At 45.1% G+C, this 16,549-nt stretch overlaps 1 protein-coding gene across 12 annotated transcripts in view; it reads right to left on the bottom strand.

Annotated features, from left to right (window-relative positions):
• EIF4G3 (eukaryotic translation initiation factor 4 gamma 3) overlaps positions 1-6,052 on the bottom strand; it is a 48,273-nt gene extending 42,221 nt beyond the window's left edge. For all 12 annotated transcript variants that reach the window (XM_075277773.1, XM_075277774.1, XM_075277776.1 and 9 more), the window contains exon 1: positions 5,688-6,052. In XM_075277773.1, coding sequence (XP_075133874.1) covers positions 5,688-5,884 — 197 coding nt within the window. In that variant the 5' untranslated portion in view covers positions 5,885-6,052. The remainder of the gene's footprint in view (positions 1-5,687) is intronic.
• Positions 6,053-16,549: the final 10,497 nt, after the last annotated feature.

Genomic DNA, 16,549 nt, shown 5'->3' with positions numbered 1-16,549 from the left:
TGTATATAATGGTGGGGGTAGTAGTGTACTGTGTATATAATGGTGGGGGTAGTAGTGTACTATATGTATATAATGGTGGGGGTAGTAGTGTACTATATGTATATAATGGTGGGGGTAGTAGTGTGCTATGTATATAATGGTGGGGGTAGTAGTGTACTATGTATATAATGGTGGGGGTAGTAGTGTACTATGTATATAATGGTGGGGGTAGTAGTGTACTATATGTATATAATGGTGGGGGTAGTAGTGTACTGTGTATATAATGGTGGGGGTAGTAGTGTACTATATGTATATAATGGTGGGGGTAGTAGTGTACTATATGTATATAATGGTGGGGGTAGTAGTGTACTATGTATATAATGGTGGGGGTAGTAGTGTACTGTGTATATAATGGTGTGGGTAGTAGTGTACTATGTATATAATGGTGGGGGTAGTTTTGTACTATGTATATAATGGTGGGGGTAGTAGTGTACTGTGTATATAATGGTGTGGGTAGTAGTGTACTATGTATATAATGGTGTGGGTAGTAGTGTACTATGTATATAATGGTGTGGGTAGTAGTGTACTATATGTATATAATGGTGTGGGTAGTAGTGTACTATATGTATATAATGGTGTGGGTAGTAGTGTACTATGTATATAATGGTGTGGGTAGTAGTGTACTATATGTATATAATGGTGTGGGTAGTAGTGTACTATGTATATAATGGTGGGGGTAGTAGTGTACTGTGTATATAATGGTGTGGGTAGTAGTGTACTATGTATATAATGGTGGGGGTAGTAGTGTACTATGTATGTAATGGTGGGGGTAGTAGTGTACTGTGTATATAATGGTGGGGGTAGTAGTGTACTATGTATATAATGGTGGGGGTAGTAGTGTACTATGTATGTAATGGTGGGGGTAGTAGTGTACTGTGTATATAATGGTGGGGGTAGTAGTGTACTGTGTATATAATGGTGGGGGTAGTAGTGTACTATGTATATAATGGTGGGGGTAGTAGTGTACTGTGTATATAATGGTGGGGGTAGTAGTGTACTGTGTATATAATGGTGGGGGTAGTAGTGTACTGTGTATATAATGGTGGGGGTAGTAGTGTACTATATGTATATAATGGTGGGGGTAGTAGTGTACTATGTATATAATGGTGGGGGTAGTAGTGTACTATGTATATAATGGTGGGGGTAGTAGTGTACTATGTATATAATGGTGGGGGTAGTAGTGTACTATGTATATAATGATGGGGGTAGTAGTGTACTGTGTATATATTGGTGGGGGTAGTAGTGTACTGTGGATATAATGGTGGGGGTAGTAGTGTACTATGGATATAATGGTGGGGGTAGTAGTGTACTATGTATATAATGGTGGGGGTAGTAGTGTACTATGTATATAATGGTGGGGGTAGTAGTGTACTATATGTATATAATGGTGGGGGTAGTAGTGTACTATGTATATAATGGTGGGGGTAGTAGTGTACTGTGTATATAATGGTGGGGGTAGTAGTGTACTGTGTATATAATGGTGGGGGTAGTAGTGTACTGTGTATATAATGGTGGGGGTAGTAGTGTACTATGTATATAATGGTGGGGGTAGTAGTGTACTGTGTATATAATGGTGGGGGTAGTAGTGTACTATGTGTATATAATGGTGGGGGTAGTAGTGTACTGTGTATATAATGGTGGGGGTAGTAGTGTACTATGTGTATATAATGGTGGGGGTAGTAGTGTACTGTGTATATAATGGTGGGGGTAGTAGTGTACTGTGTATATAATGGTGGGGGTAGTAGTGTACTATATGTATATAATGGTGGGGGTAGTAGTGTACTATATGTATATAATGGTGGGGGTAGTAGTGTGCTATGTATATAATGGTGGGGGTAGTAGTGTACTATGTATATAATGGTGGGGGTAGTAGTGTACTATGTATATAATGGTGGGGGTAGTAGTGTACTATATGTATATAATGGTGGGGGTAGTAGTGTACTGTGTATATAATGGTGGGGGTAGTAGTGTACTATATGTATATAATGGTGGGGGTAGTAGTGTACTATATGTATATAATGGTGGGGGTAGTAGTGTACTATGTATATAATGGTGGGGGTAGTAGTGTACTGTGTATATAATGGTGTGGGTAGTAGTGTACTATGTATATAATGGTGGGGGTAGTTTTGTACTATGTATATAATGGTGGGGGTAGTAGTGTACTGTGTATATAATGGTGTGGGTAGTAGTGTACTATGTATATAATGGTGTGGGTAGTAGTGTACTATGTATATAATGGTGTGGGTAGTAGTGTACTATATGTATATAATGGTGTGGGTAGTAGTGTACTATATGTATATAATGGTGTGGGTAGTAGTGTACTATGTATATAATGGTGTGGGTAGTAGTGTACTATATGTATATAATGGTGTGGGTAGTAGTGTACTATGTATATAATGGTGGGGGTAGTAGTGTACTGTGTATATAATGGTGTGGGTAGTAGTGTACTATGTATATAATGGTGGGGGTAGTAGTGTACTATGTATGTAATGGTGGGGGTAGTAGTGTACTGTGTATATAATGGTGGGGGTAGTAGTGTACTGTGTATATAATGGTGGGGGTAGTAGTGTACTATGTATGTAATGGTGGGGGTAGTAGTGTACTGTGTATGTAATGGTGGGGGTAGTAGTGTACTGTGTATATAATGGTGGGGGTAGTAGTGTACTATGTATATAATGGTGGGGGTAGTAGTGTACTGTGTATATAATGGTGGGGGTAGTAGTGTACTGTGTATATAATGGTGGGGGTAGTAGTGTACTGTGTATATAATGGTGGGGGTAGTAGTGTACTATATGTATATAATGGTGGGGGTAGTAGTGTACTATGTATATAATGGTGGGGGTAGTAGTGTGCTATGTATATAATGGTGGGGGTAGTAGTGTACTATGTATATAATGGTGGGGGTAGTAGTGTACTATGTATATAATGGTGGGGGTAGTAGTGTACTATATGTATATAATGGTGGGGGTAGTAGTGTACTTTATGTATATAATGGTGGGGGTAGTAGTGTACTATATGTATATAATGGTGGGGATAGTAGTGTACTATGTATACAATGGTGGGGGTAGTAGTGTACTGTGTATATAATGGTGGGGGTAGTAGTGTACTGTGTATATAATGGTGGGGGTAGTAGTGTACTGTGTATATAATGGTGGGGGTAGTAGTGTACTATATGTATATAATGGTGGGGGTAGTAGTGTACTATGTATATAATGGTGGGGGTAGTAGTGTACTATGGATATAATGGTGGGGGTAGTAGTGTACTATATGTATATAATGGTGGGGGTAGTAGTGTACTATGTATATAATGGTGGGGGTAGTAGTGTACTATGTATATAATGGTGGGGGTAGTAGTGTACTATGTATATAATGGTGGGGGTAGTAGTGTACTATGTATATAATGGTGGGGGTAGTAGTGTACTATGTATATAATGGTGGGGGTAGTAGTGTACTATGTATACAATGGTGGGGGTAGTAGTGTACTATATGTATATAATGGTGGGGGTAGTAGTGTAGTATATGTATATAATGGTGGGGGTAGTAGTGTACTGTGTATATAATGGTGGGGGTAGTAGTGTACTATGTATATAATGGTGGGGGTAGTAGTGTACTGTGTATATAATGGTGGGGGTAGTAGTGTACTATGTATATAATGGTGGGGGTAGTAGTGTACTATGTATATAATGGTGGGGGTAGTAGTGTACTATGTATATAATGATGGGGGTAGTAGTGTACTATGTATATATTGGTGGGGGTAGTAGTGTACTGTGGATATAATGGTGGGGGTAGTAGTGTACTATGGATATAATGGTGGGGGTAGTAGTGTACTATGTATATAATGGTGGGGGTAGTAGTGTACTATATGTATATAATGGTGGGGTAGTAGTGTACTATATGTATATAATGGTGGGGGTAGTAGTGTACTGTGTATATAATGGTGGGGGTAGTAGTGTACTATATGTATATAATGGTGGGGGTAGTAGTGTACTATATGTATATAATGGTGGGAGTAGTAGTGTACTGTGTATATAATGGTGGGGGTAGTAGTGTACTATATGTATATAATGGTGGGGGTAGTAGTGTACTATATGTATATAATGGTGGGGGTAGTAGTGTACTGTGTATATAATGGTGGGGGTAGTAGTGTACTATATGTATATAATGGTGGGGGTAGTAGTGTACTGTGTATATAATGGTGGGGGTAGTAGTGTACTGTGTATATAATGGTGGGGATAGTAGTGTACTATGTATATAATGGTGGGGGTAGTAGTGTACTGTGTATATAATGGTGGGGGTAGTAGTGTACTATATGTATATAATGGTGGGGGTAGTAGTGTACTATGTATATAATGGTGGGGGTAGTAGTGTACTATGGATATAATGGTGGGGGTAGTAGTGTACTATATGTATATAATGGTGGGGGTAGTAGTGTACTATGTATATAATGGTGGGGGTAGTAGTGTACTATGTATATAATGGTGGGGGTAGTAGTGTACTATGTATATAATGGTGGGGGTAGTAGTGTACTATGTATATAATGGTGGGGGTAGTAGTGTACTATGTATATAATGGTGGGGGTAGTAGTGTACTATGTATACAATGGTGGGGGTAGTAGTGTACTATATGTATATAATGGTGGGGGTAGTAGTGTAGTATATGTATATAATGGTGGGGGTAGTAGTGTACTGTGTATATAATGGTGGGGGTAGTAGTGTACTATGTATATAATGGTGGGGGTAGTAGTGTACTGTGTATATAATGGTGGGGGTAGTAGTGTACTATGTATATAATGGTGGGGGTAGTAGTGTACTATGTATATAATGGTGGGGGTAGTAGTGTACTATGTATATAATGATGGGGGTAGTAGTGTACTATGTATATATTGGTGGGGGTAGTAGTGTACTGTGGATATAATGGTGGGGGTAGTAGTGTACTATGGATATAATGGTGGGGGTAGTAGTGTACTATGTATATAATGGTGGGGGTAGTAGTGTACTATATGTATATAATGGTGGGGTAGTAGTGTACTATATGTATATAATGGTGGGGGTAGTAGTGTACTGTGTATATAATGGTGGGGGTAGTAGTGTACTATATGTATATAATGGTGGGGGTAGTAGTGTACTATATGTATATAATGGTGGGAGTAGTAGTGTACTGTGTATATAATGGTGGGGGTAGTAGTGTACTATATGTATATAATGGTGGGGGTAGTAGTGTACTATATGTATATAATGGTGGGGGTAGTAGTGTACTGTGTATATAATGGTGGGGGTAGTAGTGTACTATATGTATATAATGGTGGGGGTAGTAGTGTACTGTGTATATAATGGTGGGGGTAGTAGTGTACTGTGTATATAATGGTGGGGATAGTAGTGTACTATGTATATAATGGTGGGGGTAGTAGTGTACTGTGTATATAATGGTGGGGGTAGTAGTGTACTATATGTATATAATGGTGGGGGTAGTAGTGTACTATATGTATATAATGGTGGGGGTAGTAGTGTACTGTGTATATAATGGTGGGGATAGTAGTGTACTATGTATATAATGGCGGGCCCTGGATACTAGATGTATATAATGTTCCCTGGCTCTGCTGTGATCTCCGGTATTACACCGGTAATATAACGGCGGCCGGTGAAGGATACGCTGCGGCAGGCGGCGGTTGCAGGGCCCGGATCCCGGGGTGTGAGGCTGCTGCAGAGGAGGCCGGAGAGGGAGGAGGCGGCACGGCAGAGCTGGGCACAGCAGCAGGTACGGCAGCAGAAGGGGGAGGCCCCAGCACCCCGGTCCCGGCTCCGGTGGGTGCGGCGGTTTTCAGGGCCGGCTTGTGCGGTAAACTCATGGCCGGGCCGGGCTCAGGGGCGGACCCTCATGGGAGCGCGGCCTGGGGACACGGGAGCCGCTGTCAGTCTGGGGAATGCGGGGAGATACCGGTGATTTTCCTCACTCAGAGACCGGAGCATCCAACATGGCGCTGCGTCCGCCTCCAGCAGTCCGGCAGGACGGACACTCGGCAATCTCCGGCACTGTTCGGGTGCGTCCGTAAAGGGGGTGGAGTTACCAGAATAGTTCGGTAGTCTTCGGAAACACTCGTGTGTGGTCGTGTCAGGAAGAGAATCTCTCATGCCGGGCTCGTAAACCAATCGCCGGAGAGAGTGGGCGTGGCAACGGGGCAGAATTATTGTCACAATACATCGCAACGGGGCGTGGTCACGATGAGTACATTCTATCACAGAGGCGGGCACCAGCGCAATAGGCGGAGCCTCAGAAGATGCACGGATTGGAAGGGGCGTTACCAGACGAGAGGACTCGGGGTAATTCGGAAAGATTCGGTTTCTGTGTTACTTACAGTCTGTCTCCCTCTTGTGGCGACATTTGCTCATAACAACGGAACTAAATTCATGGCACGGGAAGCAATACTGCCAGCGAAGAAGTAACCCAGGAAACTGAGCCCCGCCCCCTCTGCGGCTGGGGCGGAGCTTCAAGTGATAGGAAAGATGAGTGGCTGAATAATTCTGTTATTACCCGGGAGCACAGACTGGGAGAGAGGCAACAGCCGTGTATCTAATCCCATCCTGGGTGATTCTATCTACTAGGCTGTGTATCTAATCCCATCCTGGGTGATACTATCTACTAGGCCGTGTATCTAATCCCATCCTGGGTGATGCCAAATCCTAGTCCGTGTATCTAATCCCATCCTGGGTGATTCTATCTACTAGGCTGTGTATCTAATCCCATCCTGGGTGATACTATCTACTAGGCCGTGTATCTAATCCCATCCTGGGTGATGCCAAATCCTAGTCCGTGTATCTAATCCCATCCTGGGTGATTCTATCTACTAGGCCGTGTATCTAATCCCATCCTGGGTGATTCTATCTACTAGGCCGTGTATCTAATCCCATCCTGGGTGATTCTATCTACTAGGCCGTGTATCTAATCCCATCCTGGGTGATGCCAAATGCTAGTCCGTGTATCTAATCCCATCCTGGGTGATGCCAAATGCTAGTCCGTGTATCTAATCCCATCCTGGGTGATTCTATCTACTAGGCCGTGTATCTAATACCATCCTGGGTGATTCTATCTACTAGGCCGTGTATCTAATCCCATCCTGGGTGATGCTATCTACTAGGCCGTGTATCTAATCCCATCCTGGGTGATTCTATCTACTAGGCCGTGTATCTAATCCCATCCTGGGTGATTCTATCTACTAGGCTGTGTATCTAATCCCATCCTGGGTGATTCTATCTACTAGGCCGTGTATCTAATCCCATCCTGGGTGATACTATCTACTAGGCCGTGTATCTAATCCCATCCTGGGTGATGCCAAATCCTAGTCCGTGTATCTAATCCCATCCTGGGTGATTCTATCTATTAGGCCGTGTATCTAATCCCATCCTGGGTGATTCTATCTACTAGGCTGTGTATCTAATCCCATCCTGGGTGATTCTATCTACTAGGCCGTGTATCTAATCCCATCCTGGGTGATTCTATCTACTAGGCCGTGTATCTAATCCCGTCCTGGGTGATTCTATCTACTAGGCTTGGATCCAGCAGTCAGATACGGCCTCCCCTGCTGCTCTGTCTAATTGGTGGCCTACAATTCGCACATACCTCTAGGCCTGACAACAGGCAGGGTGGTGGGGTAGGCTTACTCCTGTCACCGCAGTGCATTTTTCAGTCCATTCCCCCGGTCCCCTCACTCACGTTCTCCTCATTTGAAGTCCATGCTATCAGACTTTTCCGCCCACTCTCCTTACGTGTAGCTGTGATCTACCGTCCACCTGGCTCACCCTACCAATTTTTGGACCACTTTGCCTCTTGGCTTCCCCACTTCTTATCCAGTGACATTCCTACCCTCATCATGGGTGACTTTAACATCCCTATTGCCCCCCCTCACTCCCCAGCTGCCTCACAGTTTCTCTCATTAACCACTTCTCTTGGTCTCTCACAATGTTCTTCTTCTGCTACACATGTAGATGGAAACACGATTGATCTTGTCTTCCATCGACTCCTCACAGTTCCTACATTTTCTAACTCTTCTCTGCCGCTCTCTGATCATAACCTTCTGTCTCTCACCATCAGTGCCCTCTCCCCCCCCTTCACAAGATACCCCTACCCATCACACATATAGGAATTTGCGTGCTATTGACACCAAGCACCTCTCAGATACTCTACAGTCCTCTCTGTCCCCCATCTCCTCAATCTCCTGTCCAAATCTGGCCACCAGTCACTATAATGAAACCCTTAAAAATGCATTGGATGAGGTTGCTCCCTCCTCCACTCGTAAAGTCCCACGTAGGAGGCAGCAGCCCTGGCACACGCCACAGACACGATTTCTTCAGCGCTGCTCTAGGTGTGCCGAACGTCTCTGGAGAAAATCACGCTCACCTGCAGATTTCCTCCACTTCAAGTTCATGCTTAAAACATATAGTTCTGCCCTTCACCTAGCCAAACAAGACTATTTCACCACCCTCATCTCTTCTCTCTCCAGCAATCCTAAAAGGCTTTTTGAAACCTTTCACTCCTTACTCACACCCAAGGTACAGACGCCATTCACAGACCTTAGTGCTGACGACCTGGCCACGTATTTCCATGCTAAAATTGATAAGATCCGTCAGGAAATTACTGCCCAAGCCCCAGGTGGCATTGATCCCACCACCTACCATAGCAATGATCCCTTACCCAATTGCACCTCAGACTGTCTATTCTCATCTTTTGAACCTGTTACAGAAGAGGAAGTCTCCCAGCTACTTTCTTCATCTCGCCCTACAACCTGCAGTAGTGACCCCTTCCCCTCACATCTTCTCCAATCTCTGTCGCCTGCTGTCACCACTCACCTTACTAAAATATTTAACCTCTCTCTCTCTTCTGGAATCTTCCCATCCTCCTTCAAGCATGCTGTTATAACTCCGCTATTGAAAAAACCCTCCTTGGACCCGTCCTGTGCTGCTAACTATCGACCCGTCTCTAACCTCCCCTTCATCTCTAAACTCTTGGAACGCCTGGTCTATTCTCGTTTAATCCGCTATCTCTCTGCTAACTCTCTTCTTGACCCCTTACAATCTGGTTTCCGCGCTCTGCACTCTACTGAAACGGCTCTCACAAAAGTCTCCAATGATCTCCTAATGGCTAAATCCAATGGCAATTTCTCTCTTCTTATTCTTCTGGACCTCTCTGCAGCTTTTGACTGTTGACCATCATCTCCTCCTCACTATGCTCCGCTCAGTCGGCCTCAATGACACTGCGCTCTCCTGGTTCTCATCTTATCTCTCAGACCGCACTTTCAGCGTATAATTTGCGGGCTCTGTTTCTTCCCCTTGCTGTTGGGGTTCCTCAGGGCTCAGTCCTAGGCCCCCTGCTCTTTTCTCTCTACACAGCCCCCATTGGACAAACCATAGCCAGATTTGGCTTCAGGTACCATCTTTATGCTGATGACGCCCAATTATACACATCTTCCCGTGACATCACCCCTGTACTCATACAGAACACCAGTGACTGTCTTTCTGCTGTCTCTAATATCATGTCCTCGCTCTACCTGAAACTAAATCTCTCTAAGACTGAACTACTACTGTTTCCACCATCTAATAGATCTGTCCCTGATATATCCATTGCAGTCTCAGGCCTTACTATAACTCCTAGGCAGCAGGCCCGCTGCCTCGGGGTCATGTTTGACGCAGACCTTTCCTTCACCCCTCATGTTGAATCACTCGCACCTTCATGTCACCTCCACCTCAAAAATATCTCCAGAATACGTCCTTTCCTTACCAGAGATACACTAAAGACACTTATTGTCTCTCTGATTCATTCTCGCCTTGACTACTGTAACTCCTTACTAATCGGTCTTCCCCTCACTAAACTCTCCCCTCTACAATCTATTCTGAATGAAGCGGCCAGGCTCATCTATCAGGCGAGACGCTACAGCGATGCCTCCGGTCTGTGCCAGTCACTACATTGGCTGCCTATTCATTATAGAATAAAATATAAAGTTATCCCCCTCATCCACAAGGTTCTCCATAATGCCGCACCCCCATACATTCCCTCCCTCATCTCTGTCTACCGCCCAACCCGTGTTCTCCGCTCACTCAATGACCTAACACTTACATCCTCTATTATCAGAACCTCCCACGCTCGTATACAAGACTTCTCCCGAGTTGCACCACTTCTCTGGAATGCTCTACCCCGGACAATCAGATTAACTCCCAATTTCTACAGTTTCAAATGCAAACTAAAGACGCATTTTTTCAGACAGGCTTATCACAATTCCTAATGCAAACCCTTCTTGATGCCTTTTCAGCCTAACATATTTGTCCATGCTCTATCCACATGTTAAAGGACACTACTAGTGACGGCCCATAAAGCTTTGTTTGTGTAATGGCTGCAACCTCTATTACAAAATTGTCTGACCTCTGCATAAGCAATGCCGCCCCTCCTACCTCTTGTGTCATCCTCTCTACCTCATAGATTGTAAGCTCTTGTGAGCAGGGCCCTCAGTCCCATTGTGTGAAATGACGTTCTTTGTTTTGTATCTGTCTGTATCTGAACCCTACAAATTGTACAGCGCTGCGGAATATGTTGGCGCTATATAAATAAAATTTATTATTATTATTAGGCTGTGTATCTAATCCCGTCCTGGGTGATTCTATCTACTAGGCCGTGTATCTAATCTCATCCTGTCTGATTGATACTGTCTGCCAGGCCATGTATCTAATCCCATCCTGGGTGATACTGCCTGCTAGCCCGTGTAGCTAATCCCAACGTGTGAGACTTTCTGCCAGGCCATGTATCTAATCTCAACCGGTCTGCCAGGCCATGTATCTAATCCCAACCTGTCTGCCAGGCCATGTATCTAATCCCATCCTGGGTGATTCTATCTACTAGGCCGTGTATCTAATCTCATCCTGCCTGCCAGGCCATGTATCTAATCTCATCCTGTCAGGCCATGTATCTAATCTCATCCTGTCTGCTAAACTAGGCCGTGTATCTAATCCCAACATGTGTGATACGGTCTGCTAGGCCATGTATCCCATCCTATGTGATACTTCAGGGAGTAACAAGCTTGATGTAAGTGACATCATATCTACGGCTACCCAGACACCAGGAGCACAAGGCAGGGTGATGGTGAAGCAGGGAGTGGAGGGCTCTTATTTCACCATTGTACTCACTGACCTGTGCCCAGAGGATCAAACACACAGCAGGACAGCACACTAAATGCAGAACATGCCAATATCATGCCCCCCCCCCCCACTGCCAGAGCGCCTGGTGTGCCCTATGGTCCAATTAGCTCCTAATTGATGTAACAGCGCAGTGGGCGGGTGCCTGATAAGCTCCACCCCCAGATACACAAAGCCTCCAGGCCTCACATATTATAAAGATCTGTTTCTTATCTTTTCTTTCTTCCTTACAGACCACAGTGAAAATCTGGAAGACGCAAAACCTTCCCCGTGCTAAGGTCCAGTGACTACTGCTGTGTTATACACGGGCTCTGCCATTTTCATCTTTTTGCACTGCAGAGGTTGCAATCTGGTGAGGGTCCCATACCCCCAGCACAGGGTTGCACTGCAGACTGATGTGGCCTCATGTGACTATGGACAAATCATCTGCAGCAGGATAACCCACATCCCAGCCTAAATCTACCAAAGAAGTCCCCACCTTTCCTGACACTTGTTGTCTTTATCAAGAATATTGCACCTTAAAGAGGTTAGCCCAAAGTCTAATCCTTGATGCTATGGATAACTTTATCATTGGACCCCCTGAGAATGGAGGTAAAATCCCCCCATATAAACAGAGCAACAGGCCAAGCTGGCCCACTACCACCACCTTCATTCTTTATGACACTGCTGGAGAGAGCCGAGCCCTATACTCATTTCTATATCCATATATCTTAGGCTTAACCCTATAATAGCCCCAGGCCCGGATAGGAACCATGTTGTATTTCACTGACAATCTAATAAAAGGAAATATTGTCATGTGGACAGTTTACAGCGCTGTTGTATAAAGATCAGGGATTTCTTGACAGGATTGGGACTGAACTAGTTGGCCATGCTATGGTTCGGAATCACTTCCTGGGAACGTGACACAAATGTGTATTTATATGTCTACATGGCAGATGGAAATGGCCAGTAGCTGTGACGAGAACATCAGGGTAGTCAGTCAGGAAGCCATGGCCACCCCACAAACACCCCCTAAGGTAGTACACGGTGTAGGAGTAGCCTCCTAGAGCCACACAGCCATCTTAGGTGTAGTCTGAGCCCACAGAGGCTTAGTGGTACAGTACACGGCTCTCTGGTAAGAAACTGCACAGTGGTCACTCACAAGCCGCACAGGGTACACCAGAAAAGTGCAATAGCTGTAGATCCCAGTCCTGTGAATCTACAGTCCTGTAGATGCCCCTGTAAGAGTGCCTGCTGTGTCCAGTGGTCACACAATTATACTCCATAAGCAGACGACCATTAGCAATTGCCTCGGTATGAAAAATTTGGCAGGAGGTGTCTATATCAAAATGAGGTAGAGGTAACTGCAGAGCTGGACTGGAGTATAACATATGTTAGAGCCAGTGGCGTAACTAGGAATGGCGGGGCCCCGTGGCGAACTTTTGACATGGGGACCCCCCCGACATCGAAGATCTCGACTAAGTCCCTCCTACGCATTCCTGCGCACTCTATTATGACCAATAATGGTCCCTGCACACAGTATTATGTCCCATAGTGGCCCCTGCACACAGTATTATCCCCCATAGTGGCCCCTGCACACAGTATTATGTCCCATAGTGGCCCCTGCACACAGTATTATGTCCCATAGTGGCCCCTGCACACAGTATTATCCCCCATAGTGGCCCCTGCACACAGTATTATGTCCCATAGTGGCCCCTGCACACAGTATTATGTCCCATAGTGGCCCCTACAGGACTAAATACTGTCACGTCACCGCTGACCGCTATACCAGGACAATTGTGGATAAAAAATATGGCCATGTGCATTACAATTTAGTAACTCCATGTGCCTCATATTAATAGCAGTTAACCCCATCATGTCCCTCACATTAACCCCTGTGTACCTCACATAAGAGTTACTGATATGTGAGAGACATGGAGGTAATAATAAAGTATCTTCATTACAATTACCCCCATATGTCTCACATAAGTTAAGATAATCCTTTAATAGTCCCACAGTGGGGAAATTTCAGTATGTTTCAGCTGCATAGTAATACAGATACATGATAATACACAGTAATATATTACAGAAGTAGTAGACACACATATGCTGAGAAAGATATACTAGGAGTCCTAAGGAACAGAGCAGCTACGGAACAGAGAAAAAAGAAGGAGGACATTCATAATCATTAGTTCTCTGTGCGGAGTGATCTTCGCTTGGTCTGATGTAGATTATACAGCCTGGTTGCAGTTGGAAGGAAGGACTTGCGATAGCGCTCCTTCTCACACTTGGGGTGAAGCAGACGGTCACTTACAGTGCTGCCAAAAGCCATCAAGGTCCCATACATGGGGTGGGATTTGTTCTCCCACATGGAGGTCACCACGGACAGTATCATATCAGTAACATGATGGGGTTAACTGCTATTAATATGAGGCACATGGAGTTACTAAAACAAAAGTAATCACTCCAAATGCCTGACATTAATATAGTAACCCCAGTATGTATCTTCCTTTCTTCCTCCAGTGCAGACGGCAGGAGCTCGGCAGGGATAAGCCCCGCCTCCTCCTCTCATTGGTGGGCAGAGGACAGGCAGAGAAAGGGAGGGGGGAGAGAGGGGGAGCGTCCTGAAGCGCTGACAGGAGCCAGAGCTGCAGCTCCTGTATGCCATTGGCCATTGTATTGCCATTGTATTAGCCATTGCTGCAGCTTCGGGGCCCCCTGTTGGTGGAAAGTATTCCACCAACAGGGGGCCCCGATCATTGTACTCGGGGGTCCGAAAAGACCTCCGAGAATAATGATAGCAGCGGTAGCAGCTGTCACCGGGCCCCTAATGTCCCAGGCCCTGTGGCAGCTGCCTCTGCTGCCTCCGTGGTAGTTACGCCACTGGTTAGAGCACAATAGAAGCTGCAGCTTTTGATGTGACTGGAGCATAACCTGATGTAACTAAGCAGCAGTGAATTATTTGGCTAGTGAAGCTTCACACATAGGTTTATTATGTAAGTGATTTCTATGCAGGGGCTGCAGTAATATTATAGACCCTGACACGGCTCGTGCAGCTGCCGCCCATCTATACACAATTTGCTTCCTTCCTGCGCTCACATTCCAGTGTAGAATGAGGAGCAGATGTTCAGGCCGAGGACGCCACAGGCAGCAGTGCATGCTGGGTACTAGACACTATGGAGAGAAGGATTGGGGCCTAGATGACAAACACTGAAGTCAGAAGTCTTGTTCCCATTATAAGATCCATCTCCCCGTTGCCTTTACACCATCACCTGCAAGTGATATTACTGGGAAATATAAGCTGAAATAAAGCATCAAGTGCTGAAGATACTGAGTCCAGACTACCTCAGCATAAAAACTGGGCCCAACCAGGAGCTTCCTGACATGGATTTCTACGGTCAAGTATCTGCATACAAGTCTTACATCACCAAGCACAATGGCGTCAGATGTAGCCGTGTAGTGGTCACTGGGTTAAGTGTGGGATTGGCAAACGTTGGAATAATGTTACCTTATGGACTACACTGTGCCAACTGAAAATTTTCGAGTTGCTAAGAGGTAGTACTGCCGGGTTGTTTTGCTTTATAAGTTTCCTTCCCACTTTGTAGGATCAGTTTGGGGAAGGTCCTGTTGTGTTCCACCATGACTGTGTCCCAGTAAAGCAAGGTCCAATAAAGGCATGGGTGGGTGGGGGAAGTTTGTGAGGCCAGTCAAGTTCTTTCACACCAAAGTCCTAACACTAACCCAAATAGACTTTCTGGCCTGATATCCATCTCTAACCTTACAGATGCTGCTCCGAAGGAATGAACAAACTCCCAAGATCCCTCCAGTCTTCTAGAAAGCCTTCCCGGAAACTGTTTTAGGCCCAGGTCACATCTCTACTCAGATTTCATTCGGGGACCCATCTCCCCCCCCCCCAAACGAAAATCTATACACATTAAAAAGCGGTTGCCTAAAGAAAGCATTAGACCCCATAGACTATGATGGAGTCCATGTGATTTCCGCACGAGACAAGCAGAGAGAACAGTCCTGCAGGCAGCACTTCTCTTACGTTAAGTGCAGAAAGAGTGGAAACCACATGGACCCCATTACAGTCTATGGGGTTTGTGGGTTCCTGTAGGCAAGCGCTTTTTTTCCAAGCGTATAGGTTTCTGTTCAGGAGGGAAGCCGCCGCCGCCCCCCCCCCCCAGTAGACTTCTGTAACGCAGATATGAACCGTGCCTTGGCTGGAAAGGAAGGTTCAACTCAGGCTTTTGGCTTTAGAATGGGTGCACATTCACTCCTGTACCGTGTCCCATTACACCTGTTCTCGGTGACACCATAGGACTGCCTGCACTATAGACCAACCTCTATGTATTTTAATGTAGCATTACAATCCACAAGGTAATGTGTTTGACTTACACTAGTCTACCCCCATTAAAGCTCCTGAACAATAAAGCAGAGTCCCTGGGGTCCCATTCACCTGGAATGTCAAATCTGCACACTTTGTTAGCAGTTCAATATTATGTAATAAAACGCAGTCTGTAGCCATGATGGATAAGACTTCTGTATCACCAAACAGCTTATCATGAGATGCTAGACAACCTAATATCTGCTTGTTCCACCCAACTTTAGATATTCTCCATATTGTAGTTTGTCATGGGACATCCACCTGAAAGTCTTATTGTTCCCACGTCTGCTGCATTAAACCAGGTGAAACCCAGGGTCCGGTGACTGGTCCGGCTGGATGACGCTATTGTTCAAAACATCAGCACCTTGTAGAAAACATTTGTGAGTTTATGCTGATCTCAGCACTTTCCTGACATTGCCATAATAGTAACGGATGCTATAGCCACTGGGTCTCCGCTTTATTCCACAGCAGAGACCTGGAGCAAATGCCCACTATCAAAGTGCAGTCTGATCACAGACATTGCTTGCTCACAGCCTCGGTTAGCCCTGTACCTTTAATGGTGCAGGATGTCTCCCACCAAGGAGAAATGCAGTAGCTGTTCTGTTCCTGTGGCAGCCGGGAGCCTAATGAAGCTATTAGGCCATTATTAGTTATTAGGCACAGTAATCCAGCTACTGAGGCCTCAACTGCTCTGTAGATAGATAATCTCCCATAGACCGCTATGCAGTTGTACTAGTAAAATAAAGTTTCAAAAATAAAAGTGAAATAGACGCCTTTTTCTAGATTTAAACCACACATTCCCAAAATTGTAGAACTAGTAAATACCTCCCTGTACATGGAAATATAAAAAGATGTTATGGGTGTCAAGATTGATTTATTTATTTATTTTAAGGCAGAGCTCTGCCAGTGAGTCAAGTAGAGCCGACTGCGCCGGCGTTGATCCAGACAGAAGACGATGAGAGAAGGGGGG

Source organism: Leptodactylus fuscus, chromosome 6, assembly GCF_031893055.1.
Source record: "Leptodactylus fuscus isolate aLepFus1 chromosome 6, aLepFus1.hap2, whole genome shotgun sequence".
Classification (NCBI taxonomy): Eukaryota; Metazoa; Chordata; class Amphibia; order Anura; family Leptodactylidae; genus Leptodactylus; species Leptodactylus fuscus.
Note: the sequence above shows the minus strand (reverse complement) of the source record. Positions and strands in the feature narration are given on the sequence as shown.